At 42.6% G+C, this 27,923-nt stretch overlaps 2 protein-coding genes across 3 annotated transcripts in view; one reads left to right on the top strand and one right to left on the bottom strand.

Moving 5' to 3' along the window:
- Positions 1–24,226, top strand: part of LOC124301198 (protein CBFA2T3) — a 50,363-nt gene extending 26,137 nt beyond the window's left edge. For both annotated transcript variants that reach the window (XM_046755973.1, XM_046755972.1), the window contains 6 exons: positions 10,789–11,216; positions 11,928–12,074; positions 17,477–17,793; positions 20,822–21,498; positions 21,981–22,300; positions 22,392–24,226. In XM_046755973.1, the coding sequence (XP_046611929.1) occupies positions 10,789–11,216; positions 11,928–12,074; positions 17,477–17,793; positions 20,822–21,498; positions 21,981–22,300; positions 22,392–22,691 (2,189 nt within the window). In that variant the 3' untranslated portion in view covers positions 22,692–24,226. The remainder of the gene's footprint in view (positions 1–10,788; positions 11,217–11,927; positions 12,075–17,476; positions 17,794–20,821; positions 21,499–21,980; positions 22,301–22,391) is intronic.
- Positions 24,227–24,358: 132 nt separating this feature from the next.
- Positions 24,359–26,776, bottom strand: LOC124301202 (nucleolar protein 9). The gene has a single exon (XM_046755983.1). The coding sequence runs from the start codon at positions 26,471–26,473 to the stop codon at positions 24,632–24,634; it is 1,842 nt and encodes a 613-aa protein (XP_046611939.1). The 5' UTR covers positions 26,474–26,776; the 3' UTR covers positions 24,359–24,631.
- Positions 26,777–27,923: the final 1,147 nt, after the last annotated feature.

The following is a 27,923-nucleotide window of genomic DNA, read 5'->3' as shown; positions in this document are numbered from 1 at the left end:
GGGGGGGAGAGGGGGGGGGGGGGGTGAAGTACGCCGCATGTACATACACAAACACGTACGCGAGAAGGTTTTACGCTTATTACAACCCCTGCAGGACACAACCGCCTGAACCGCCGAGCCGCGCGATGTATCTTGACCCAATTTATCTTCGTCCTTGCGCAACGCGAACGTCGAGATTACTTCTCTGTAAAAAGAATGAGGATGAAATTTCGTAGGATGATGGGAAGAAAAAATTTACCACGTAACTTATCAGGATCATGGAAAGCTTTTTTTTTATACTAAAATGTTGCGTAGACATTTTTTTAGAATTCTAGATCTTTACGGGGACAGTATTGGAGTTTTTGTTAATCGAGGTTTTTTTTTTTTTTTTTAAGAGTCATAATTTTAATGTCGAGGTATTCGAAGCAACTGTTTCCTCCTTTTCTCTTGTTATTTCAAGTTTTTGAAATAATACCACTTGTCAGAAATTAACATTGTAGGTTTTTCCTACGAGAGATAATCTTTACTGAAATTTCAGATTGTCAGAAATTAGATACCCTTGTCTGATGGATGTTCGATTCTCGAAAAAACTCGTTTTATTATCGATATCAGAATCCTGATTAAAATGGTAATATCAAGATATCTGAATGTGCGAATCGGTGCGAGATCTTTATACTTTATGAAATATTTTTAAGGTGTGCATCTGCACACTTTTGTTCATTTTTGTATGAAAAATCTCAAACGAGAGATTGTCAGGAATGTTTTTACGGCCTGCAAGTATGGAAAAGATTAAAAAAATTTAGCATAGATGTAATTCTAAAGAAGTTTTCAATTTTTTAAATATTCGCATCTCTTTCTTGAATTTTCCAGATCCTGGAGATCTGGATATTTATCACTATCCACTCGTTGAAGCATATCGAACAATAATATCGCTCGTTCGAAATCTGCGATACAATTTTTTTTTTACAGTAATTTAAAACAAGGCGTGGAGAACATTCTTGGCTCGTTTACATGTAACGTACGTTGTAAAGTTTGTAAAATTTCTTCGGATAAAAATCTCTTCGAGGAAATAAAAATTGCGATGGAAGAAGTAAAATAAAAATATATTGAAGAGAATGAGAATAAGGGAGATGAAAAAAACGCCGGCATAACCCTGACACGCGAAATTAAAGCCTCCAATGCCGAGGGGCGAGTTTCCCCGAGGTTTGCAAGGGCGGCGGGCGATCCTCTAGAGGAAAGCCTAAACCTATAGGGAAAGGTTGAAGCCGACCGGCGCTAGGCGCCCACCAGTGTGTACACAGAACCTCGAAACCAGCCTTACCCTGGCTTGCTCGACGTTATCTGTAACCCTGCACGGCGGAATTGGTGCGGATACCACGCAGGCGGGGTCGGTTGACTCTAGCTGTCTGGTCCACGCCCGATAAGGCACGTCCAACACTTCCAGCCGAGCATTGCTCTCAGCTGATATGATATCCGGGGTACACCCAACACCACGTTTCGCGAATACGCGGCCTTCCTGCAGCGAACGATATTCACCTGCACGATTTTTTTTTTTTTTTTTTGATCCCAAGAAACAATTCGATTCCAATTTGTCTCTGAAAACTCTCTTTCGCTCAAAAAAACTCTACCCGTTAGGTACGTCAACGAGTTATGAGTAAATAATTTCTTCAGGTTGAATTTAACAGACTTTTATGATTAAAGATTTCGGAAATTTATTTCCTACAATGGCGATAAGAAGAAATAGTTGACTTTATAAAATCTGTAGAACTCTGATCGATTGGAAGAAATTATTTACTGCTACGCTTGCTGAGAGTAATGAAAGAGCTCTTAATTACGACTGCGAGTTCTTTTCTAGTAAAAAAAACAAAATAATTACGTTGTTTCTGTGGTAGATATTTTTTCTTTTTCCTTAGTGGACAAAAAGTTGCTTTGTAACTTTTTTTTTTTTTTTTTTAAGTTTCACAAGTTTTGGGAATTTGTTTGTATCCAATTATTTTTCAAAAGCAACGATCAGCCGAAAAATAAGTCCGATTTTCGTTAGAGAGATTCTTTAATAACTTAATTGGGAGAAAATTTAATTCATTTACGAACAAAACAGAAGGTATGATGAAACTTTCATTGAAACTGACGATCTTCAGTTTATGAATTAAATTTAAATTATATGCTTTCATCACCTTTTTCATGTTCAGGAGGCATGTTTTTTAAAATAAAATTGAACTTGATTGTAATTTTTCTTCTTGATCTCATATTTTACCGTTATAATACCTCATTGTCACAAAACACGTTACGTATAACCGTATAACGAACACGTTACGGACGTATTAAACGTAACTCCTATAGAATAGTTTCAACAGTCGTTGATTAGTGGCTGGTGAAGTCCGTTTAGCTTAATAGCAACAACGACTTTGCGCTCATCGTTACGTCCACGATCAATTACAATAGTCAATTTGGACAATGGAAGTCGATTAGGTACCAAGTGCCGTCTCAATTAAGTATATTATAACTAGTACATCGAACGGAATCAATTTCCCACGTTACATCATTCGTAATAGAACAAAACTCGCTTTAATTTTACGCCAGGCAACAGTATACACATAGTAGAAACGACCGGATCTGGTACCCGGTTGCGTACCTAAGCTTTGGAAAATCATCGAACGAGCTTGCAACGATTTCATGGAAAGGTCAAACGTTCGCCTGTACTTGCCATCTTTTACACTCGAGCCCGCAGCTATGTCGCCTATTTGCGCTGAATCCTGCGTTTGACAGTTGACAGCTGAGATTTTCTCTCGGCCCAGGCTCTCGACGCTGTAGAATATTCGTTCGTTCGTTCCTTCATTGGTAATTATCGCAGGTGTTAAACTCTACGCGTGTTACATGAATACGCGAGTAAAACCGAGTCAGAGATCGAAATACGTCATATTTCATCGGCGATATTTCAATGAAAATCTCGTCTGACGGCGGAATTCGATAACGCTAAAATCTATTTGGTATATATCTGCATTCACCGGTGGATCGTCTAATTTTACCGATTCAAGAAGTGCCGTGTCGTTAGAGAAAAGTAATTCAACACGCCGAACGAGATCATCTTGCGTAGATTAAATCATGGACCAGTAGTTACGGTCCGGCTGCGGTCAGACTGGCACGTTTCTGGCGGCTGGTTACGTGTCGTCATACCCAGTTAAACTACACCGTGGGGGTGCTAGACTTGGCTCTGAACGTGTCCGAGTGCAGGAAACACGGTGGTTGTTTGGAGCATTACCTTCGTTCATTATTAGCCGCTAAAAGTGTTTGAGAAATACAAATTTACTTTCATCTGGTCCTCGAAGATTTGCAGTATCCTCAATTCGAGCAATTAAATTATACCGGACTATTTGTTCCTACATCATAACATATAGTTACATGAGTAAAAATGTGAAATGCCAAGTCCGTATGTGGGGTAAATACGTACGCATATGATGCGCAAAGTTATACCGGTATTTAAATGCGGACACACAGTCGACTCTGACGTAGACTAATGACTTTGGCCCAGGAGCAATTTTCCCGTATCAAAAGCTCTGCAGGTAAAGTTCAGGACTAGCCTTGTAGGATTTGTAGTAAATTAGCAGGGAGCGAGTAGGCGTGGAATAGACAAAGAAAGAGAGAGAGAGAGAGAGAGAGGATATAAGGTGCAGAATGAAAGAGCATGTTTCAAAGGTTTCCCGGGCGTATAAGGTATATGCCAGGTATATAACCATTTCGCCACTTGTTAATAACGCCGCATCAAAGCTCGTGTAAGCACAACGGACCCATGCTTCAAAAACCTCAAAGAGCACGTCCAAGCCACGTTTTGCATACTGAAATACGGGGCGAGCTTTTACCCTTAAGGCAAGTTGTTCCATCATTCGAAGTCTTCCATGCTCTATGAAATCCGCGGAGCTTTCACTGGGTCTATGGCTTAACCTGTTTCTCCGGACACCCAAAAGACCTTTCGCTCTTTGAATTACACAACGCAGACGTAATGCCCCAATAAATCAATCCCGGCATTATTCTTCCCTCTGTTTGTTCCTGGCTAGTTTCATTTTTCATGGTTATGGTACATTACGAGAATTCTTCCCATAGCTGATTGGCACTTTTCACTTCTCTATTCAACAACGTTGGATTGGCAACAGCTGAACAATTTCGTGTATGAATAAATAACAACTCCACAACCACTCGACTACGCGTTAGAGGAACTTGATAAATTATGACAGATGTCTCGTTCATCCGGCGGAAAAGCTTTTGGTTCAATCGACAAAAGCAAGCATCTTCGTGTCTAAAGATGATCGTATATTCTTGTGACAATGACGTATTTACCAAACCGGTTGCAAAACACTCTAAAACATTGGAACCACGGAAAGTTCGAACAATCGTAGAACTTACTTGAATCCCATCTTCACACCGCGGTAATAGATCAATTAAAAAAAAAAACCTAGAATATTCAGGATTCCAAAAAAACATGGCTACTCCACATACTCCAGGAAATCGTCTACCATAGTAAAATTTTCACGCGCGTTACAACTGCCGCCAAAAGCTCGACCTGTGGGCAAATAAAATGGCTGCGCTGATGGCTGCGGGTGGCAAAGTTTGAGCAGCGAAGGGGAGAGCTTCACCCCCAACCCCCACCCCCCGCCATCGCATCCCCCCCTTCAGGGCGGCGCGATCAAAGCCATCTGTTGCATTGTCCCGGCAATTAGAAGACGACAGCTGAGTCCCACCTTACTTACTTACCGTCAGCGACTCTCAATTATTATACTCGAAAGACTATAACGAAGGACCTCAAGGGAACCACCTTCGAAGTCTTCCAGATACAGGTATCAACGTTTTTCAGAATCCCGCAGGTCTTGGTGGGCCAGAAGAATGTCCAATTGAGATTTAATCTTGGTAAATTCTAAGTTCAATTATATTGGGCCTGAACATTCCTAATTCGATCCTCCACGATCTGACGGTGAACTAGAAATTCTTTGTTACTTATATGTTCGAAACAATGCACAGCTTTGTCATTCCCGCTTCAAGATTGAAATACCCAACTCCGGTCGAAGACATTAAAAAGCCTCGTCAATTTTTCATATGAGACGGTTAATTTTCCCAGAATAATTAATAACATTCATTGTCACGTAAAACTTACAAGTGTTCTCAATATTTCTCAGCACAACTTGTCCAGTTTTCGACCGGATGTAAAAAGAATTTCAAACGTTTGTTCATGCGGCAATTAAAGGGAAAAAAAACGCTTAAATTGATCAATGTCCGTCGACCTCTAAAAGTGGAGTGCCCCTTGTTGAACCCGAATATTCACCTACACTTAGAAACGGATTTAGGTGTGGATATTCGAGCCTGTATAATGGGCCAAACGGAAAGGCAACCGACCCCCGGAGACCGCGGATGCGGGCGAAAGGTTCCTGCACCTCGAACGATGATAGCTCCTCCAGACAAATATATTTCCCACAGCCGATGCAGGCCTCGGTTTAATAGACGTATGCGGCGTTTCTCTGCCCAAGTGTGGGGGTGAAAAGCGATGTGCGGGTGAAAGGGCCGATTTTCTTCCCGAAGACAATAGGGATAATTGCAGGCGGCTAACTTAAGCCCCTTATACCTATTACCCCCTGACAACGATGCCTTTCTAACTTTGAGATAAAGGCGCGAGTAATTAGCGGCTCGTCCATGTATACCATACCACATAGTTATAGGTATATATTATGTACTTTACCAGCCGGTCGAACTTGAGGAGAAAACCCGTAAGTTATTCATTTAGTGTTCGAATCTCTATTTACTCCATAAACTTCGAAAGGTTATAGCCTGCACCCTTTCCTCCCATTGTCTTTTACACGACCCCGATATATTACCCCACTACATGCTCAAGTAACCCCGGAAATCAAACGTTCACAGTTCAATTTCCTCGTACACTAATTGAGCAAGAGTCAAAGGCTTCTTTGTTTTACCATTCAAGTTTAACCACTGTTCGTTCAACGTTCCCAAGGTAAGTGTACCAGTTACTGGCCCTGTCCGTTTTTTGGTTGTATCTGTTTGATCTTTAATTCTAGCAGTTGGTCTTAGTCATCGATTTTCGTCATAAATTTATAATTTTGGAAAATAAAAGGGTCAATAATTGGTCCACTTACCTCGTAATGTACACATATGATACAATTTTGCACCCTGGCTGCAGTCCATCTTATATAGGTACCTGTATAGAGATATTGCAAATCGATTAATTTCGTCAAAGTTTCCATTTGTTCGACGTATGGAAAATGCTCGATGGGCATACCGTTCGTGAAATTAGAAGTGAAGTGTGGCTCGTTCGGCAAAGCGAAGTTATACGAAAAGGACGCGAAATGCAGGGTCGAGGGTGCGTGCGAAGTGTGGGAGACGGTGGCACCAGATGTCGTCTCATGCCTAATTCCCTGAATATTTCAGCTCTCGGTGACAGGAGATTTTTCACATTTATATTGGACTGTTAGCAGTTCCGACCATTACCTCGCAGGTATTACTAAAGGTTATAGAAGCATGACCTCGTAAAGCCACACGCCGGAATTCATAACCGTTTAAACACCCCCCTACAGTAATGAAATTTAAACCAATCGCATTAATTAGCATTATTATATTAGCTATAGAATACTCGAAAGCCTGACGAAAAGCTAAAAATATGAGTCTTTTACCGTTCATTCTATTATACCTATACATATAAATATCCGAGAATTGTACGACCGTGGGAAAATAATTAATTGAACCGGAACGACAAAAAATGGACTCAAATTTCACCGTGCAACTCTGCGATCAGCGTCGGAACGCTTAAATGGGGTTAAATGGCACGGGTCGAAAAAGAGGGTGCGGGAAAATATTTTGGAGGTAGTAGCAGGTCCAAGTTGAGAACCGGTGAGGAGGGTAACAGCTGGCCGAAGGGGTAACAGCAGTAGCTCGATGTGATTAGCTCAAGACCACATAGATGCGCCTATGTTCAAAACGTACGAACACACACACCAGTGCAGGTCCGGGATTGTCGATTCGCCAAGTCGGTATTTGCACTTCAGACTCACAGCATCGCTAAAAGATTCGTAAAGCAATTCTCTAGCGAGAATGATTGACGTCTGATCGAAGCTGTCGTTTATTCAAAAACGATGGTAACCAACTTTCGTGAAAGAGTGAATCCAACGATAATAAACACTCGATGAAAGTTGAACCGGTGTTCGTACATCAGTTTTCATGTCTCACCATGATACCGAATTCAACAATACAGGGTGAAGATATATACGAACTTAGAAATTAGTCAAGACTTAGTTTCAGTATTCATGAAAATGGATTTGGAGTCCCATTACATGACTCTTAAAGACCCCGAGCCTATACGATTTTCATATTTCCTGGTCTATCAAGGTTTGGACACCTGGCAAATCGTCTTCTCCGGTATACGATTTTTCCGAAGTACCGAAAATCCATGGGCTCAGATATAAGTTATCGTATATTATAACCGAAGAAAAACGTACATTCTGCTTGATCCGTGGAGAATCCTTTTTACAATCAGCTACCGCGGAGGGGGAGGGGAAATGGCATTCCGACAGTGAGGAATGACCGGAAATCCGTCTTCGGGGTATCCGCTGCAATATAAGCGAGGAATTGTTCAAGTTTGGGTTCACCTGGGGCGAGAGTAGCCGTATACATACGGATACAAATGTGAAATGGGGCGTGCATACCGATACCGTGAAAACGTTTGCGTTATACCAGAAGCGTAGCTCGAAGCAGGGACCACACGATTGTGCTCGAGTCGAGGCCGGGCTGCTAGAGTTAGTTACAAAGCAGTTTCGCTCGAGGATTCAGGTGGGTATGAGGCAAGGTAATTACCAGCCGGAGACTACCGTCAGGTGGTTGTGGCACGACGAATACCTACCAGGGTGCCTCTCTCATGTCTTACGCGAGTAGTTTGGATCCCGATACCGCGTAGGAGTCACCATTCAGGAGGAATCAGGGAAACGTTAAGGAGAGGCCGTTTAACAGGTGGTTGAAAAAACGAAACACGTCCAGTTGTACTGCAACATTTCAAGACCGCGACTGTCCGGTGTTGACTGACATCGGTGCTTGCACAGAGACACTTCGGTTGAATGAAATGAAAAAAAATAAAAATACATGCGAAAGAGAAATATCGCGCAAATCATGGAGGTGAGTAAACGAAGCTGGAATGTCTCGTCGACGGATTTCGGAAGGACATTGTCAACGTTATACGGGCGAATGGGCGCCACGCGACCGGATGAATGGTATCGCCCGTGTCGCGGTGAACCGTCGAGATCGTTGAGCCGAGGCGTTGACGAGGGTCTGATTTATTAGCCACGAAACCGCGGCCGATATCCACCTCTTTCACTCTTAACTAGCCCGTGTCCGTCGCGCGGAGGACGCTTCAGTTAGTATCGCCCAAAAACTGGTGACAGCATTCTATGAGATGCATCAAAGAGCGAAGAATCATCCATGCGACGGCGCTTCTTCGGGCTTCCAATCTCTTATTGCACAGGATTTCCGGTAACGGCGAACAGCCGGTTACGAGGAAGAGAGCAGGGTGCGAACCTCGTCCACACCCGCCGGAGGAGCTGTCAGGCACATTCGTTTAATAAATCCCCCTCCTTCCCGCCGCGGGTCCCAGTGCTCACTTCTGTTCGGCTCGCGATCGAATTTATGCTGTCCACGGGTGTCCGGGCGATCCGAGGGGGCGGGTGTCGGCGAGAGAAAGGTCGGGGGAGATAGGTGTTCGGTATTCGAGTAGGTATATATGAACTGGTTTGCTGGATTTTGAGAGGAGAGAACGGCAGGGGCATGGGGTACAGGCGGGGAGGGGGGGGGGGGGGGGCAATCACTCGGAACGTGCATCGGACCTGCAGGCGTGTACCGAATAGCCATTCACCGCCGTGGTGAACGCGGTTTCAATGCGGAAATTCACGGAAATACGTCACCCGTTTGATTTGTTTACGTCGATCGTTTATCTTCCGTGTAAAACCCGTGCCAACCTCCCCAAACCCCAACAGCCGTTTAAAACAACCACCTCGGAGCAACCGAACCGCACGCGGCTATTCGATAAATATAATGTATGTGCAGAGGCTCTTTGTACACGATCACATAGCATTGGTGTCAGGGACTTTGACCATAACGCCATTAGCCTGGGATCTCGATGCAGATGTTTTGCTTTTTCACCGATTATCCTCCTTTTTCTTCTTTCTTTCTTTATTTCCCACCCTTCCGGACCAGAGCTACGACATGTATTACACATCTTCGAAATCGCGATTACAGGTTTCAGTTCGATCTCGTCCTGCGTTCGATGTGATTCATGGTATCGGGAAATGATCGAACGGTGTCACGTGTTTTTCATAAAAAATTTGGAACTACGTCTTCATTGTACATGAAATCTGGTATTCAAAGTCCTGCAGCGACAATCGCATTGGCGAATTATTGTGTAATGTCACTGTTGCGATTGGTTAATCCTTTCGTAAATCCGGATTCAACCATCCGATGACGACGTAGTCAACGGGTGACAAACCGTTGCTCCAGATCTGGACTGACAACATCAAGCCTTTACCCCCCACCTTTTCAATTATATTCTTCATCCCACTCCGAATTCAATATACCAAATTTCAAATTCGAGATGCATAATCGCCGCGTCGTCAATTTCAGTCTATATTTTCCACCGAAATTTAAAAAATCCACCACTGACGTACGATCGTGCTTAATGACCGGGTTCCCGGGTGTTTCTGACGGTCATTTTTCACACCATAAACAGCATGTGAAATGTCCCCGAGTACGTGGCGTGTGTGTTAGAAATTATTGATCCCTAATATAATGTGGGTAGAAAATTGATTCGTCGGTAAAACAGGTTTGTAGAAACCACTGCGGAGTGCGTTGGACAACGGCTAGAAAAAATGAGAGAACCAGTGATCGCCGGGCCTCGGTTATAATGGTGCGAGGTGTGGGGGGGAGGGTATAACAGCGACAACTTTGTTGTCCGTCGTGTTGCGTCGCGACGCAGGAACCTCGTGGCTCTCGCACAACCGTCCAGGCATGCAGGACGGATCTCTCCAGCCTGCGCGATAGGTAGGTACCTACAACACCCTGCGAGCCAGAGCTGCTGACGCGACCAGTAATTGCATGTTATCCACTCTACATATATGTTTATGTATGCGCACGCACGTGCGCGGCGTGGATGCGTGTTGGTTTTGTGTACAGGCAGAGGCGTCGCGTGTATTAATGCACATCGTGGGGATGTGTGTGCATCAAGCGAATTCCTATCCCGTAACCGAGGACTGCCTGCCGCGCGTCTCTTCCGCTCACTTCCGCAACCTGACAAACTACCCCGTTCGTCACCATTCGGTTCGACAATATGTCACCTTGTGATGATAATGCCTCACTCGGCTCGTTACTCTTTCCTGCTTCGATGCTTTGCAGATGTTGAAATACCTTCGGACGTTTCAAGTTCACTGTGACTTGGAATTGATCAGGTTTCGGTGTTTTACACACTTTTTTGGGATACCTTCTTCTTCGGATGTCTAAAGATGAATTTTACAAAATTTTCCATCTCTCGAGAGTTCAAACGGCTCTCGAATCCGATATGGATTATTGAACCAATAATTCCAAAGTTACTCACTGCACTGTGAATAGATAATTATCGCAGTACCCATCGTCACTGACGTTATGTTTTAAATCGACCTTCAATTGCTTTGCCGATGGATATGAACTTCAATTTGTAATTCGATCTTTAAAAAGTTGTAAGGACTTTGAACCTGAATCCGTCAATCGCTGTAATTCTTAGTTTCTACGTCAAACCTGCAGGTGGCAGCCAACCGTCAAAGGAACGGGTTTTGGAGGAAGCACCAGCTTCCGCAACGACGGAGACAAGAGCAACGTCACCGGGTTCGCAAAGGGCGTCGACGCAGTCTTCGAGTATCACAAGATCGTCAGGGACGCATGAAGCGTGCAGAACCGGAGGTTCCAGGTCGCCGGAAAGCGATAGTCCTCTACCGCAGACGACGAAGCTGGAGAACGGAGAGTCCATAGTCGGCAGGCTTCTGACCGTGAATGTCGTCCACGAGGAAGTGTCTCCAGGTGCGATTAGCAATGGCATCGGTCCACCCGGGGGTTCCGTATCGCGTGTGCCGCACGCCAAGCTCAAAAGGCTTCTGGGGACGCTAGTCCAATTTGCGAGCGACATTTCACCGGAAACCGGAGACACTGTCCGTAGTCTGGTTCTCAGCGTTCTGGTGAGTTTGGAATCGATCAGATTGATAATGATGTGGAGATATGACGCAGGTCTGCAAAAAAAAAATTTTTTTTGCAGCTGCATGGGATGTTTATGGTGAATATTTTATTTTCGAGTGTGCTGAATTCAAAAATGACTTTCATTTCCGTCCATGACGGCATTCTTGCAAGATACAAAGCGTTTGCATAATAAAAAGCATAACAATAATTAAAAAAAAAACACTATTTTATTACAATGAACTAAACAATATTTCTTATAAAATTGAACAAACAATTTCTTTATGAGATGCATTTAATTGTGTGTTGATTCGTTTCACCTATGAAACCTTTTCTTCTTCTCTTTGGTACATCCCCAAACACTCTTCCGCTTTCCATTTTCTCTTTCCCTGCTTGTATTTATTTTTGAGTCTCACTCTAATGCATATTAAATACAAGTAAGAAACCACTTTTGCATAGGATTTTTTAAATCTAGAATAGGATATCGGATTTTAAGTTAAACAGGAGTTTCACTCTAAATGAAACTACAAACACGAGTTGAAGAAAAAACCTGAAGTTATGGAATTTTTTGAATATTTTTCCCGGTTTCAGTCAGTGAAAATCTACAAAAAACGGTATAAAAAAACCTGTGCAGTTTTTTAATTGCAGACCTGTGTAATCAATGTGGAGTTAGGGGTTGCTGTGTTTTGATTTTTCTTTTCTTATCGTTGATATAGAGCGGATCCATGACGGCTGAAGAATTTCACGGGGCTCTTCAGGATGCCACGAATTTTCCCCTCAGAGGATTCGTCCTTCCTTATCTCAAGCACACTCTGCCTTCGCTTCAGAGGGACCTGACTAACGCCGCTAGAGCCAACAACCAGGTAAGTTATAGAGACCATTCCAAAAATCGCAATTCATTCCTTTGTCATATACGCACCGATATCTAGTTTCACTTACCTATAGTTGTCCTTCACGACTGCAATGAGGTTTGAAACAAATTCACGAGCTTGCTAGTCTTCAATCGCTAAGTTCGAAAGCCATTGCAGCTACGAATGAGCTGCAAACAATTCCATTCAAAATATTCAATTACACCATTTTTGGCCAAGAAATGACTGAAACAATGAAGTTTCCAAAAACTGCGATAGATTCCAGTACCCAACCTTTAAAGCCAGCAATTCATAAAGTCTCCCAGTACCCGAAAAGGCAACGTTTAAATTTTATTCCCAACGCAGGGCGGCCTCGTATTGTAATCAGTTGTTTCGACTTACAGGGAGGGTATCAGACATCCGAATAACAGATTCTGCTGAAACTTCTAGGGGTGTTTCTTTGATCGAAAATATGGAGCCTCTGATATGTCGTTCCATCCATTGGGCCGTCCTTTGCTCGATTTTATGATACATACATGAATACACAAGATTGTCGGAAATTTGCAGTTTAGACTTTACTATGGTTCTGAAATAATCATACATCCGCTTACACTTGAATCTACGATAACCTGTGATCGAAACTTCCAAAGAAGACAATGAAAAATAAACAGAACATTTCTTTTATTAGGATATTCCGCTCACTACATTTCTACTGTAAGCAATTTTAATGGGAGTGAAAAACGGCTCAACGCAACGTATGAAACGACACATCAGAAGGTCCATGTTTTGGAGCAAAGAATTTCAGCAGAATCCGTGATTCGGAGGTCTGATACTCTTCTTGTTAAACAGACACACACACACACACACACACACACCAGGTATACACCTAGATGTATCACATTATAGAGCGAAGGGACCGTTCTCCTTGCGGCAGTGGCATCAGGTGCATCAGCCGCATGCATTGTGGTGAAACGTTTATTTTGAAGCCGATTGTAGGTCTTTGCCCCTCGGGGAAGGCACGGGGTGCTCCTTTTCCCACGACGCATTTGTCCGTGCACCTTCTATCCCTCACTGTCCCAACAACCCTGCTCGATGACACTACCTTCCACACCTACCGCATTTAAGTGGAGTGTATGATCCTACACGTAATTCGTTGCGTTGACGTCGGTACGTGGACATCGCCTATACGCCGGTCTTCGAAGACGGTCGGAAGGTCGAAAACTGGGGGTTATCATCGAACGAACCGATGAAGAGGTATCGGTAATTTTATGCGTACGCGGAAAGAATCTATGAGCGGAATTCCGCCGAGTTATCGTTCAAACAAACCATGATCTCATAGCCGTAAGGAAATATTCTGATAAAGTATCAAGAAACGAAGATAAATCATTTCGGAGAAAGTTACCTGAGTGAGTTCGAAGTGGACACGGAAACCTATATTCAAACTCCGGATTCCGGCAACCGGACGGCAGTCGAAACAGTTGGACCACGTCGCCTCTCTGAATACAAATCTTGCCCGTGGACTCCCCCTTCCTCGATAGCTTCCACCGACCTATCTACCAACACGCGTCAACCGATGTTCGTTCCGGATTCCGAGAGCCCTGCGAACCTCCGATATTGTACATGTGAAATAAAGCGTCTCGATGCGTCTTTGAAAGGGCTATTCGTTCGACATTACACCAGATCCAAGCAACCTCCGCATCTGGGTACATCCAATTCTTTCACTTACCCAGTATCGGCCACCACCATGCGTCACGCAAATTTCTCCATATGTATTGTGGAGCGATCCACCATGTCCACGCAATTTCACTCGAGATGGAGAGTCGAGTTCTTTTTCAACCGTCATCTGCAGAAAAGTGAGCTTTGTCGTGTGTGAAGCTTCTCCTTTTTTTCCTTCGTCTTTTTCTGGTCGACGTATTACCCAATGAAATCCCGGATGATCAATGTTCGTCAATTTTCAAGAACGTTGAGCAAAGTCTTAATTGGAGCACGGAAACTTGAAACACGAGTCGCCAACTAGGAGTCAGTTACGACAATGACATTATAGGTATGTGTGCATAATGACAAGAAAACGCGTCGCAGGATTCGCCCCGGTGCGTTGAAGTTGTACACAGACGGACATGATGTTATACTAAAACCATCCACATCAGACTTTGCGAAGTAAAATCAACAGAGCAGGTTAGCTGCAGGCTGATGGTTTGTTTTAATTTCCCAGGCCACCCTTCCCTCCGCCATGCCTATGACAGAGGCTCAGGGCGTTTTGCGATATCCGCTATCCAGCAGTCGTTTCTCGCTCAATTCTAGACAGAAGTCTCGCTATGTTCCCGTGGCAAAATGAACACCCGGTGCGGCGTATGTTGAGTTGCAGCTTTCCCCCGGGAAAAAAAAAATCGCGTTCGTCACTCGCATCGCGAGTCAGTCGGAATAATTTCGTATGTATACACATAGGTGTAAGAGTAAACGAGCCAAAGACAACAATGCGGTGTATAATACATGCGAATGGAAAAGATAGGTAAAAACAAAAAGGTTACAGAGACGTAAGAAAAATAATAAAAGGCAGTTGAGTTTTGCAGAAAATATAAATTTAAAATCTTACGGCCAAGCGCAGGCAGCTGTCACCGCTTCTTCTTCGTCTTCTTACGCCACCCTCTCATACCCCCCCACTTTACCCGTCACGAAGAAGGGGGTAGATAACGAATTGCAAATTAATAACGCGCATTTACATTAGCCAGACTCTGCAGGCAGCAGCAGCAGCAGCAGCATTAGCAGCAACAGAAGCACCAGCTTTCGCACCCCGTGCATTAAGTCGTATCTTTCAATTTGAAAAATAATTAAAAAACCTCGGCTTTTCAAGATATGCAAATCGCAATAGACACGTCGAATCCACCCGATAATTCCGAGTATTTGAAAATATATTGTAGCACCACGGATGCGTTCGATTAATAACGAAACAAATGTTTTCCACGAGCTTATTAAGCAAGTAATGTATAATACGTAATTTAATTTCACTGACGTCGCGACCAGAAATGAGGTCAGGATAAGAAAATAAAAAAATAAAATTCTACGATTCTCAACTATTTTTCAATTACAAAATTATATCTGCACAGTCTCATAGGTGTATATTTAGCTACAATATAACAACAACTGTTTTCTCAGTTTTCGCAGCGAAAGCCAGCTGAATTAGACGCGCCCCTTGAAGGTTGGGAAAATTAAGTAAAAGTATCAGCCGCAGGTATTGGTCAGAAATTATTAATTGCAAATCGGTACCGAGGAGCGGCGGCAGGGTTGGCGGGGGCGAGGAGGGGCGAGAGGGGGGGGGTTCTGATATTAAATTAGGGTCGATAAATTACACCCCCGGGTAGGCGCGAACCTGCAATAATAAGAAGTATAAGCATAGAAAGAGAGTCGGGGGGGAGGGGGTGGGTCGACCGGATGTCGCAGAATGGCAAAGACGGGGTTGTGTTGAGAGAAAGAGAAAGAGAAAGAAAGAGAGAGAGAGAGAATGGGGGGAGGTAAAAGAGAGAGGCGGAAAACGCTAAAGAGAGGAACGCAAAGGCAATAAAGAAGCCAACTTGAATATTACAAAGCCAACTGATTGGAAATTGCGCGCTTTACTCTTATTACTACTTTCTTATTTACGTTTCTCCTGGCTCCTCGACATATCCGAGCCACGTTTTCTCTCTCTCTATCTCTCTCTCTCTCTCTTTCTCCTTCTCTCTCCACTCCGAGTCCGTTATTAGCTGCTGCTCCCGCGGCTGTTACTGCTGTTGCATAACGCGGAATACTTATTTTTCTTCAACAGAACCAATTCCGAGTCACAATCGGTCTTGTGCGACTCGCTGTGCCGCCGATTAGATGGGTACAACACAATCTCATTAAAAAATAAAAAAGAAGAATAATTACGTGAAATAATTAACCAGATCTGCAGACGTTGAATTATATAGTAAAGCGAAAAGAATGGGGAATTTATTCCCGTTTTTCATATTCTTCAAGTTCAAATGATCATACTTTGAGTTATTCGACCCGGATGTGAATCGCGAAATACGGAATGAGGGAATTTTCCATTCGGAGAAAAAGAGATTTTTAGAAATATGAATACGGCGATAAATCAGTTGCGGAGAATTGCGAGCTGCGGATTTTCGAGCTACACGGTGAGGAATTGAAACTGACGGAATCGGTTGGCATAATTATTATTGTCCTTCGGTGAGCCGCGAAGACAGTATAGCAAATGAAAGCATCGATTTAATTTATCAGTCTACGGGCAACGCACCTGCGACACCCTCCGACCCTCGACGCCGGCTTTCCAACTGCAGCTGTCACGCCACGTTTATTATTAAAGTTCGAATTCTAAGCTGGCAAAATCTATAGAATACCTACCGCTTTTATACTCCGTCCTCTGCCTTCTGCCTACTTCGCTACGTTGTTATATAATAACGCGGTCAGAAGGCCCACAACATCTGAACTCTGCCGGATCAATTAAACCAAGATATTCTCCCCTCCCTCCAACGGATTACCTGCAAACATCCCCCCCTTGAATAGTTTCAAATTAGGAGAGTACAGGTATCTACATGTGCATATCAGGGTGTTTCTGATTTTGGTTTTGTCGGAATTTCTTCGCGCTCATCCCCTAAGAGGTAATCATGTTAGAGAAAGAAATCTGGATAAATCACCGAATTTTTCGATAACTTTTAACACGTCCCGCCAAGCAATCGAATTTTTATATGAAACGACACGTGCATTTGAAATTTATTTGAGAAAACTGTTTATTACTTTAACACGGTATATTATAACAAAAATCTAGAATCTATATCGTAGGAAATTTAATGCTCTACGAAAAAGGTCTCTTGTAAAACTCTCGTAAATCTAATATTTATCACCTGATCAGCGATTTTACAAGAGATCTTTTTTGTAGAGCGTCAAATTTCCTACAAAATAACCACAAGAAATTTTCTTGTAATATATAGTTTTAAAGTGATAAACAGTTTACTTAGAAAAAAATGTCAAATGCATGCGTTTTTCCATATAAAATTCGACTGATCGGCGAGGCGTATCAGAGTTGTCGTAAAAATTTGTGGATTTAACCACATTTCATTCTATACATGTTGATTACTTTTGAAGGTTGAGCGCGAAGAAATTCCGACATGTCCAAAATACGAACCACCCGAATACATATGTACATGTATGTATATATATAATACATACACATTTTATTTTTGCCGGAACAAAATCTAAACGTCACATTCTAATTTAGTAAAGAAAAGTTGGCTGGTTGTTAATAACGCCCTTATGGCAAGCTGTGTAACACTGTTAACAGCTAATTACTGAACAGCAGTAAATATGGAAAGTTGCGAAATTAAAAAAAAAATAATAAAAAAAAAAACTTAAACGCAAGAACAAGTAAAGTACATGCTTGATTATAGACGTCTGTGCAGTACCTGCGCTCAAACGAGGCAGCGGTTCTGGAGGCGGCAGGTTTCAGTCCCGGAGAGGCTGGCGAGGTCTTTGGAGAACGAAATAGCGCCGGTTCAGGCTGCCTCTTTCCTACGTACAACATCGCCTCGACCGGTGCCGCAAATTCCAGCAACCCCAATAACTCCGGGAGCAGCACGGGTGCTGGACAAGCTCCCGTACTCCATGGCGGTAATCAACACTCTGGTGCAACGAGCATCCACCATTATCCTGGTCCGCCGCCACCGCCATCATCGCATTCTTTGAAACGTCGAGCATCCGACACACCGTAAGTGTTTATAATGCAATAAAAGTAGATCGAATGTATCAATCGTGTTTCTAATCTTTATCCAATTTCATCTTCTCGCTGCTCTTTTTACAGAGAAAAATGAAAAGTTGGATTTTTAATGGATAGGCACATTTTCACGAGGTCTGTGATGGAGATTCTCCTACGACCATGAGATTTTGTATATGATCGATTCGGTAGTTATCATGTTATTTAAAGAGCATCATTTTGAAAAGGAAAAATTTTATTTAATAGTGTTTTCTGAACACGAAACGCAACCGAATGGACAGTTTGTAGCGCATCAAGATCGGACTAGCCACTCGTATACAGTGAAAAGTTGTGTCCCCCGTCTGTTCCCTCTTTCAAAATCTACCGTAGTCGGTATTAACCAATTTCATCGAGGCGGGTACACATACATCAGAAACCTCGTGTTACAGGGAGGGGAATCGTCCCCTCTGACCTTGACATGTGGTCTCCAGTACCGTTTGCTTTCGACGTGAGGCTCCGTTTGTCTTCGACTACTTGATAATTATTATTCACGGCGAATTCCAAGACCAACCTTTGTTCCAGCCGCTCTCTACTCAACGTTTGATCAACCCACAATTTCGGGGAACATCTTACAGCTCCTCATCAAACGCCTTAAGAGACCCGCGAGTTTTCCCACACCTCAAGTTGGGTTGCTGGGAATAACTAAATCGGGCAAGGTTTCCGGCGTAGAAAAAATTTAATCGATGCTCGTCGTCCCTTCGAGGCTTCGAGTTTACACCAAAATCGTGTTATTTCAATTCCTGTTTGACGATAGTAATTATCGGGTTAAAAAATTCGGCCAAAGTAGAATTAGAGTGAAATCCCATGGATGTGCGTGTACGTATTTATAAATACGTGTTTATTTGCTTAGATTGAGATATATGTGGACTGAGGCAATACCGCGGCATGGTCCATGAGTCCTGCACGGGTCGAGGGTGAGGGGCTGAGAGCCAGGGGAGAAATTCGAGTGGCTGCCGTTTCCATGCGCCTGACGTTGACGTTTCTATACGTTCTCGTACGCCCTGGATCGCACCCCTGGAATCCCCTGCGCCTCGAGCTATTCCTTACCTCCACCTCTTCGCCTTTGAAAATCTCACCTACCACATTAATTCTCCTCCAACAGGCATGGAACCGTCATGTTAGCAATGGCTAACGAGCCCGTCTTTCCAATTAACGTTAGTATGCGTTAATGTTGAAATATTATGATGATATTCGGTATTAAGCGCACCTTGTCCAGGTTCAACGGCTTATAGAGAATTACTGACTGTTTACGACACGCTGGAAACAAAGTTTGTACGTCATTTGCAACAGTTACATTGATTTTTTTCTTTTTTCCGTTCTTACTCGCATTACATTTTCAACTAATATGCCGACGAACGTGCAACACGATACGTATTGACAGAGAAAATTTTATTGACACGTGCCAGAAGCATGGATGACCTGCTTGACGACATGCGTTTCATGCAGGTAAAAAACGATGAAAACGTTCAACGCTACAAATTTACATCACGAGCGTATAATTATCGGATTTTCGTAATATTCATCACGGTTCGGGAATACGTAATTAGCGAAAATTACTCTTTAGAGGTGTAATTCAATAAGCTGCAGCTATAGTTTAGAATTTAATCAACAGTATGTAACACTGGCAATTGTTCACACGTCCGCGTCACAAAGATTGAAATTGTGTCTTGTACAACGTGAACTCCTACAATTCTAATTAAAGTATTATAGCTGCTTTGCGGGCTAGATAATTAATTAACTCACAGAATATACTATTTATAAAAATATATTTTAGTATTAATCGACTTGGTGGCAGAGTTACAGTTTTGTTTTACATATTGGTTTCGAGATAGTTTTGTGTTTATATTCCTGTGTAATATCACATTGGAATTTGGACTCACAAAGCAACTCTTGGAATTATGCGTCAGGGAAAAAGAATTTCACGTGATTGGTATCACACCAGCACCCGGTTTGACGAAAACAATTCTGGGAACCATTAATTGTGGAATGTAGTGTGGTTCTCCATCCACCATCAGATCAAATTTTTTTTTTTAAGTTTCACGGTATATCACAAATTGAGGAGTCTAGACTCCACTTTATCTTATTTATATAAAAATAGAAAACGGTGAAGGATCGACCAAATGACAGTGCACAGTCTAATCATCATAAAGCAACCAGTTTTAAAGAAGATGTTTAATTTTAGTTTCGGGACGATGCTACTAGTGTATACCACCGAGAAGATCGTGTTAGACTAAAGATATGTTTTTTGGACATTTGGGTTGTTTGATAGGAAAAGCGAAAAGGAATTTTTTCCAAGAGTAGGTGTTTGTTAGTACATCGTTTGAATTGTTTAACAAGTTTGATTGGTCAGGAAAATGTATCAGCGATGTTAGGGGCGATTATTAGTTGGTTATAATTTTTGGATTCGGAGGAGAGATAGGTAGAGGATAGTTTTTATGGTAATGGTAGAATGTGATAGAAGCCATAGCTAGGGAAATACTCGAAAGCCACGTACGAAGTGTAATAAAGTGATTGGGAAAGATTGAGTTTATGATCAACTATGTGGTCGCCAAATGTGCGATTCTACGGTGCGAAAGTGGAAGGTTTATATGACTATGTTAGGCCTTGGGTTTACGAAAAGGCTAATTATACATGCTTACGATAATTTTCATGATTAAATTGGTCTTACGAACCTACCTATTTTAATTTAAACGCATACGTCGCAACAGCAATCATCCGTTCAATATTTTTCGAATTACACGTGGATACCAAAATGATCTACCTCGTGGAGCCTTCAATTGAGACGTAAACATAAATGGTGTATGAAGTGGAGAAGCGCAGTGTCATAATTGATAGTTTACACATCCCACTTTGCCATTGTGTGCTACGTTCGTTGACCTTTTTCAATTCAACTCCGAAAACCGATTAGGTCGTCTGAACTGAATGAGCTGATAGCGATCGATATTTATATCAGTCTCTCTATTTCTCTTGTTCTGCGTTATAGGTACTACGAAAACGGTGGAGGACCTCTATTCGACGACGGTCCTCTTTACGGTAAGCGGCCAATGAACCCGTGGTCCAGTCACCATCCACTCCACCACCAACGACAGCAGCAGCAACAGCAACAGCAGCAACAGCAAGTAGACGCTTACTGCTGGTACCATCCTCTTCAGATCCCGGGTAATAGCGGAGGCTCGCTGCAGGGCCATCAGCAGTCCTCGATGCCGCCTTCACTCGTGCAAATAAATCATTTGGCGGCATCGTCGACTATCTCATCAGCGCCTCACCTCGTTCATCAACAGCAGTGGGCCGTCAGCGGTAATTCCCAGGGAGTTTCCGGTCTGCCAAACGGATCCTGCCCCGCTGCAGCAACCGCCCTTGACGATGAGTGGAAGAACATCCACGTTATGCTGAACTGCATCCTCGGCATGGTCGAGAAGACTAAGCGAGCCCTTGCCATCCTCCAGCGACGGGGATGTCCTAGTCCCGCGACACCGGTGACGACGGTGACCACTTCCGGTAGCAATTCGCAGAACAACGGACCGGCTATAAATACCAGCTCGCAGTCGGAATGCGGTGGAAACGACCGGGACAACAGTTTGAAACGCATATCGGGGGAGATCGTCGCCCAAACTATTCGAGCTACGGAGGATAGAGTAGCGGAAGTCCAACGGAGAGCTGGTGAGCGTTGTGTGATTCAGGTTTGAGTGTGTTGTGGGGATCTTTTTATCCTCTTATTACGAGTACTCGCCTCTCGAGCATCAACGCTAGTCAATGTCTTTAATCGCGACTCGAGAGTCTTCAAGTGCCGGCGTTGTCGTATAGAAAAAACCTCCTGGGGGCCGGTGAGATAACAAAATCGCAATACAGGAAGCCATCAAGGTCCTGGTACAATGAAGAACTTGTACAACAAGTGTATGAAAAGGTGGCTTTGTGCCGCCTTACATTCCCAGGCCCGAAAGCAGACGGCCGTTCAGGTTGTACAAAAAGATATAATTCGGTCGAAATTTCAGCTGTAAAATTCAAATCGTGATACTTTCTTTTTTGCTATAGTTTTTATGCGGGACTCTGTGCCAATTCGAGCGGCGCAGTCTCTGACTGACCTCGAGCCTCTTCAACCAAAGGTCACGTCAATTCCAAGCATTTTAACTTTGATCCTGCAGAGGAGGCGATGCTCGAAGCTAAGCGAGCAGCCGTTGCCGAAGTTCAGAGAGCGATTGCGGCTGCTGCTGCGGAGACGAGGGCAGCCGAGCGTCTTCGGGTTCATCATCGCTTCTTCGAACCACCGATGCAAAGGAGCCACGGAGGTCACGGTCACGGTCACGGAATGGCACACGGGCCGCTTCTCCGGGTCGTCGACACGACGACCTGCTCGACGACGACCGCGACGACAACCGCGACCACGACGACAGCGAGCAATGCGCTAACCGGGGGAGCCAGAGACGAGGAAATCAAGGAACCGCAGCCAGCAGTCGCCGGATCCGTAAGCTCAGCAAGTCGTTATAGTCATCGCGAGGTTCGATCATCTTGCGTTTTCGCACCATTGTCAATCACGTCCCTTTTTCTCTCGACAGAGTTGCTGGAACTGCGGCAGACAGGCGTTGGAGACCTGCGGTGGATGCGGAATCGCCAGGTACTGCGGACCCTTCTGTCAGCACCGGGACTGGGAGGCCGGAGGTCATCATGCAACATGCAATCCGCGACGACCAACGCCACCACCACCACCTCCTCTGCCTCCACCACCGGCTCCAAGATCCGCTTCCCGGAGTCCGACAGCCTCTTCCGGTGGTACGGGAACAGTTGTGGGTACTTCCGGGTCTTCGACAACCGCTGCCGCCAGTACAGCGTCTGGTCACACTGGCAAGGGGAAATGACGCAATAACAGAAAATATGCCACTTTGTTACGTAGCGCTCGCAGAAATATGACGGAAAAAAATTAGTTGTCGTTGATGTCGGGGGAGAAATTGATGAAGAATGCTGGAAAAGATTAATTGGGATCGTTTGAGAGATAATGTGCGATGTAAAAATGAGGTTATCGGTTGGTTAACCATCTGTGGTAATAATGAGGTAACTTTTTCATTTTATTATTGGGATCCAACATGTTGTCGTAGCTGAACAATATGCCACACGTGTATAACACAGCATTCATCGACACATTTGAGAAGAGAAACCTCCGTGTGAACTATTTGGACTTTTATTTTGTCACGTTGAGGACGATGCCGTAGTCAGTCTATATCGACCGAGCGTAATGTTATTTATTTTGAATATTTTAAAAGCATATCTATCGTTAACCAGAGAAAGTCATAGCTAGCACAGTTCTATATGCAATGTCAAACATAAATATCCAACAAAAAATGGCTTACGCAACAATAATACGAGATAATTTATTCTTCTAATTAAATAGCCACTAGTTGCAAATTCTTTTGTGATATTCTTGCATAAAACAAAAGAAATTTTCACATTTTTCTTCACTATTGTATTTAGAATTGCGCCATCTGTGGTACCTTACGACTTTGATGGTAGTCAAAATATACACAGTGAAATTTTACTCGATCGGTAAAGAGTAATTCTATCGTCCTCTTAATATAGAGTAAACAATACGATGCACTGTAGAAGTTGCGGGATCCCAATATAAATATTGTGTATAGGTATAATTTAGTCTGTTTATATCTGATCGTTCCTGCTATCAATACTATTATGTTTTAAATTTCATATTAATAAAATTAAATCAAGATATAAATATATACGTACAATATATTAAGTAGGTAGAAGAGAAAGTGAAAATAAAAATTAGAAAAATAAGTAAAAAGAAAAACGAAAAAAAAAACACTCGAATCTAACTGTGGTTTACTTGTTTATATTAACGTTACGTAAGATCACGAATTTGATGATAAAAAAATTTCTATTGAATCCACGTACTAGTCAATTTGTAGATTATAAATAGATAATTATATACATACGATACACTGTATTATCTGGGTAATTATACGAATTTGTACGTTTGAGGGTTCTATATTCTCAGATTTTATAATTTCATTAGGGAAAATATACGTTGGACATGCTGGAAAGAAACTGATATGTTACGAATAATATAAATATTATTTAAGTCGTCTAGTCAGAAAGATAAATAAATAATATTATATCATGAATCTATATTATATATATATATAACTTATACATATATATATATATATATATATATACACATACACATGCATACGTACATATACATTATTCAACCGCATTTCGCACATACTAGGAAACTTTGCTCAACGTAGACTATACAAAGTACTGGAAAATTTTCTCCTTGAATATTACTACTTACAATTAGATTGCGCCAGCAATCCTTTGTAGTATACGTATATAATTATACGTAAAATGTGTTTACGAAATAATTAAATACATTCGTCAGAATAAATGAAACATAGTTCTTTCCCAATTAATAAGTTTGTCACTTAAAAAACTTTACTCAATCCCGCGCTACTAAACAGGCACAGCGAATGAATAATAATTTGCCACACCCCTCAGCCTGAAGAACAAATATTAGAAAATAAATCGATATTTATTCAACCATATACTCACTAAAACGTTACATTATATGTATCTGATCATATATTCTAATTACTAACTAAAAGACGTTTCGTATGCATATAATTACAACTAAATAAATCGGAATTATCAATAATTATTATTAATAATTCCAATTCGTCCAATAATCGCAAATTCGATTATTCTTTTACCGCTCGTATTTTTCAAGGAAAATAATCATCCACAAATCTAGAGTCTTATAAGCAATCATCGACCGATCGACGATTTATTTGCCAGGTGGAGGATCTCCTATTATATCAGCAAACAAGGCCTTTGTTTTTTCTTCCTTGCCAAGAGAGTCGCTCCAGTCTTTGCGACTCCTGGCAAAGAGCGGAACATTCAACTTGCTGGATATAATTTTTCCAGCCTCTGTAGCTAGAAGCGATGCTCCCACAGAAGCGAGCTCCTCAATCATCCATAATTTTTGTTTCATCTGAGACCATTGCCAAACTTTTTCCAAACTCCTAGAGCCGTGCTTAGAGCAAGCGAGCTGGACCCAATTACCGCCCAACTTCCTGGCCATTTTCTCCCTACTCTTTTCCCCAATGAATTTGCTCTCGGCAAACGCATCCATTACTCTACTTCCTCTAGGATCAGCAAACAAGATTCTCAGGTCGATTCCGTTCCCTTCAAGTAAGGAATTCACGATCTTGATCGGCTTGTTGAAATGCAGCATTGCCTGCAGGATCAAACTACCATGTAAATTGACTCTGTACTCTCCTCCTTTATCCTCACTTGCCAAGGTCTCAAAAGGCTTCATTCGCGCCACCAGCAGTGCAATTGAATTCTGTCTGTCCGCTGGCTGTTCGCAGTGCAAAGCCGTAGCCATTGCGCTGATAAAGGCACCTTGTCTCGCCTGTAACCTTCTACAGGTGTCAGCGACACTTGCTATAACACCGAGGTTCCCCTTCTCAATTATCGCTTCAAAATGAGGTGATATTTCATCAAATAATGTCTCCAGTTCCTCTTTCACCTGACAATTATTAAATAGCCTTTGAACGGTAAAATTTGCCCCAACCATCAGAGCCAACCTGTTGATTCTGTTGATGAAGAACTTTGCATAAATTTGTGTGTACAGTTTTGGCGAGGCAACTGCTAAGCATGCCTCGAGCAGCCTCATTGAACTCTCAGAATTAAAAGCTGAAGATATTTGAGTCTCGTCTTGGGAGTCGAAGCAGTCCGACACCACTTTCTTGGTCAAAGCTTTGCTGGCCTGTTTGTCCACATCTTTGACGGAGTACAGCAATACTTGCAGTAAGCCTGAGGTCAGTTCGTTCCGGGGAAACTCAGGAAGCTGTGGCCAGGAGCTAAGCCTTTTGCAAATTTCTAAGAGTATATCAGTGTACTCCTGTGGCACGATTTTGCGTTTGCTCAAGTCAACAGGTTCGTTTTTCTTCGACCTGTTTTCTCCGTTGTCTGAAGAATCGACGTTAAGTCCACCAAGCAGCTCAATCACTGTTCGAATAATATGATTGGCACAAGAGTCCCAGACAAAATCCTCCATGTTGTTCATGATGTATTTACTCAGCTTCAGAGTCCAATCGTTGTAAATTTTCACTTGTTCTTCTTTGACGTCGACGGTCGTGTCATCTTTAGATATAGTGGAGGTATTCAGAGATCGCGTTCCTCTCTCAGCGCATATAATCATGATTTTTTGTAGTACATGACTGGCAAATCTGTCACTGCAAATTGGCCTCAGAACCTCCATGAAGGCGGTCGCGAACCTGGTTACAACTTCGAGACTTGCATGTTTCATCAGCGAGTCAATTACTCTCGAGCCAATTTGATTTTTAGCATAGTCCACCTCATGCTCGACCATTTCCTCATAGACGTTGTTAACGAACACGAGCTTCTCTTCGATACTTGGAAAATCGTTGTCCCTTACCAGTTCTAGCACGCGTATCATGTACTTGTACGTTTCCTCGTCCAGGTGACTTCCCCGACCGTAAGTTCCTTTTCTGCCGTATTTACGAGCGTTTTGCATAAATGATTTTTTCTTCTTACGCTTTATCCCCTTCCCTCGACCTTCAGATGCCATGTTATTATCCGTCATCTCCACTCCGGACATAAGGCTTCTATTTTACTACCAAACGACCGTTTACGACTAATAACAAGCAATGAGCACTTTTTTTGGTTACGTCAAGACAGATTAGGTTAGGTTTAAACACGTGTAGCTTTGTGCCTGAAGTTGGTGACGATCACGTGAACAAAGAACGTGGGCGATTGAACCAATCGAAATACATCGAAATGCTATCCGTATGGAACGCTGGCGCAAAATAACTTGAAATTACTTGAAATACAATACTTCAGTGTACACAATACGCACGGAGCAATAATTATAGCTACGCACCGCGCTTGGTTCCAAACCGCGACCAGGGCGAATAACTCAGGGCCTCGCCGGCAGAGTGCGTTGTCGTTCGTATGGCTATCACGGCTATAGGATTCGTGAATTATGAATGCGGCAGTAAGCGCGATTGGCGCACTTGAATCACTTTAATTAAATAGAATAGAGTAAAATATATTATTTGCGCTTGTAAAAGGACATCAGAGTATGTGTTAACACCTATACGAATTATTTTCAGATGGTTAATTTCCATGAACTGTGGCTGTAAAACATTTTTCAAACATACAGCTATATTTTGTAGAATTACATACTAAAATTAAAGCGAGATATAATTGAAAAAATTAGTGATGTGACATCTAATTTTTTATAATATATGCTCTAAGCTTGGGACGTATGTAGACATGATAGTAACTGTGTATGTCGGTATTGATCCGAGAACTATGGTAAGAGTGGGTAAGGTTCTCTTATGGTAACTGCTCGTTCGTAAAGGACAGGCGCAGAGAGAGCGTTGCCGCAGTTATCGACTGAGACGTAACGTTAGGCAATCTCAAATGACTGCAAGAATCACTGCGGGCTATTAAAAATCTTCAGGATTCTCCGAACCTCCTTAAAAAATTGCCAGGCTTGAGATGTGTCGCAAAATGGGCAAAAAATCTTAATTCGATGTTCAAGAAATCCATATCCAGCTACGGAACCATCAAATTGGCAACACTGCCACTGATCATTTCTAGGGTGTGCTCCAAAATTAGTTTACAGTGCTAAAAACTCCCTAGGGCAGATGCAGATTTACCCACGAACTCGGTACCGCCAAAAAAAATAAAACATGCATGACAGCACTGGGAACTGATTTTGAAGCGCACCCCTAAGCTTGTCTACACAGTACGCCAAAAATTAATAAATGTATTCTGTGTCTTCCAATCTTCAGACTTGGGTGTTTTTATTGGGTCCGATTTTGCTAATTGTTGATAAACGATCTTAATTTTTAGAAAAACAGTTAAAATATGAAAACGTGTAAAATCGAACTGAAGGAACATGTGTCCCCAGTCGTGAACTGCACTTTTAAGCTGCAACCGCACGACCGGAGAGACGTGACGTCATTTTTAGATAGGTAAATTGAAAAACGAATAGTTGATCGGTGAAGACACCTCTCGCCAATCCAATCTATGGTGAAATC

The sequence above is a fragment of the Neodiprion virginianus genome, chromosome 3 (assembly GCF_021901495.1).
Source record: "Neodiprion virginianus isolate iyNeoVirg1 chromosome 3, iyNeoVirg1.1, whole genome shotgun sequence".
NCBI lineage: Eukaryota > Metazoa > Arthropoda > Insecta > Hymenoptera > Diprionidae > Neodiprion > Neodiprion virginianus.
Note: the sequence above shows the minus strand (reverse complement) of the source record. Positions and strands in the feature narration are given on the sequence as shown.

What these genes read in the sequence shown, in the direction of transcription:
- LOC124301202 (XM_046755983.1), bottom strand. Translation starts at nt 26,473, where the DNA reads ATGTCCGGAGTGGAGATGACGGATAATAACATGGCATCTGAAGGTCGA.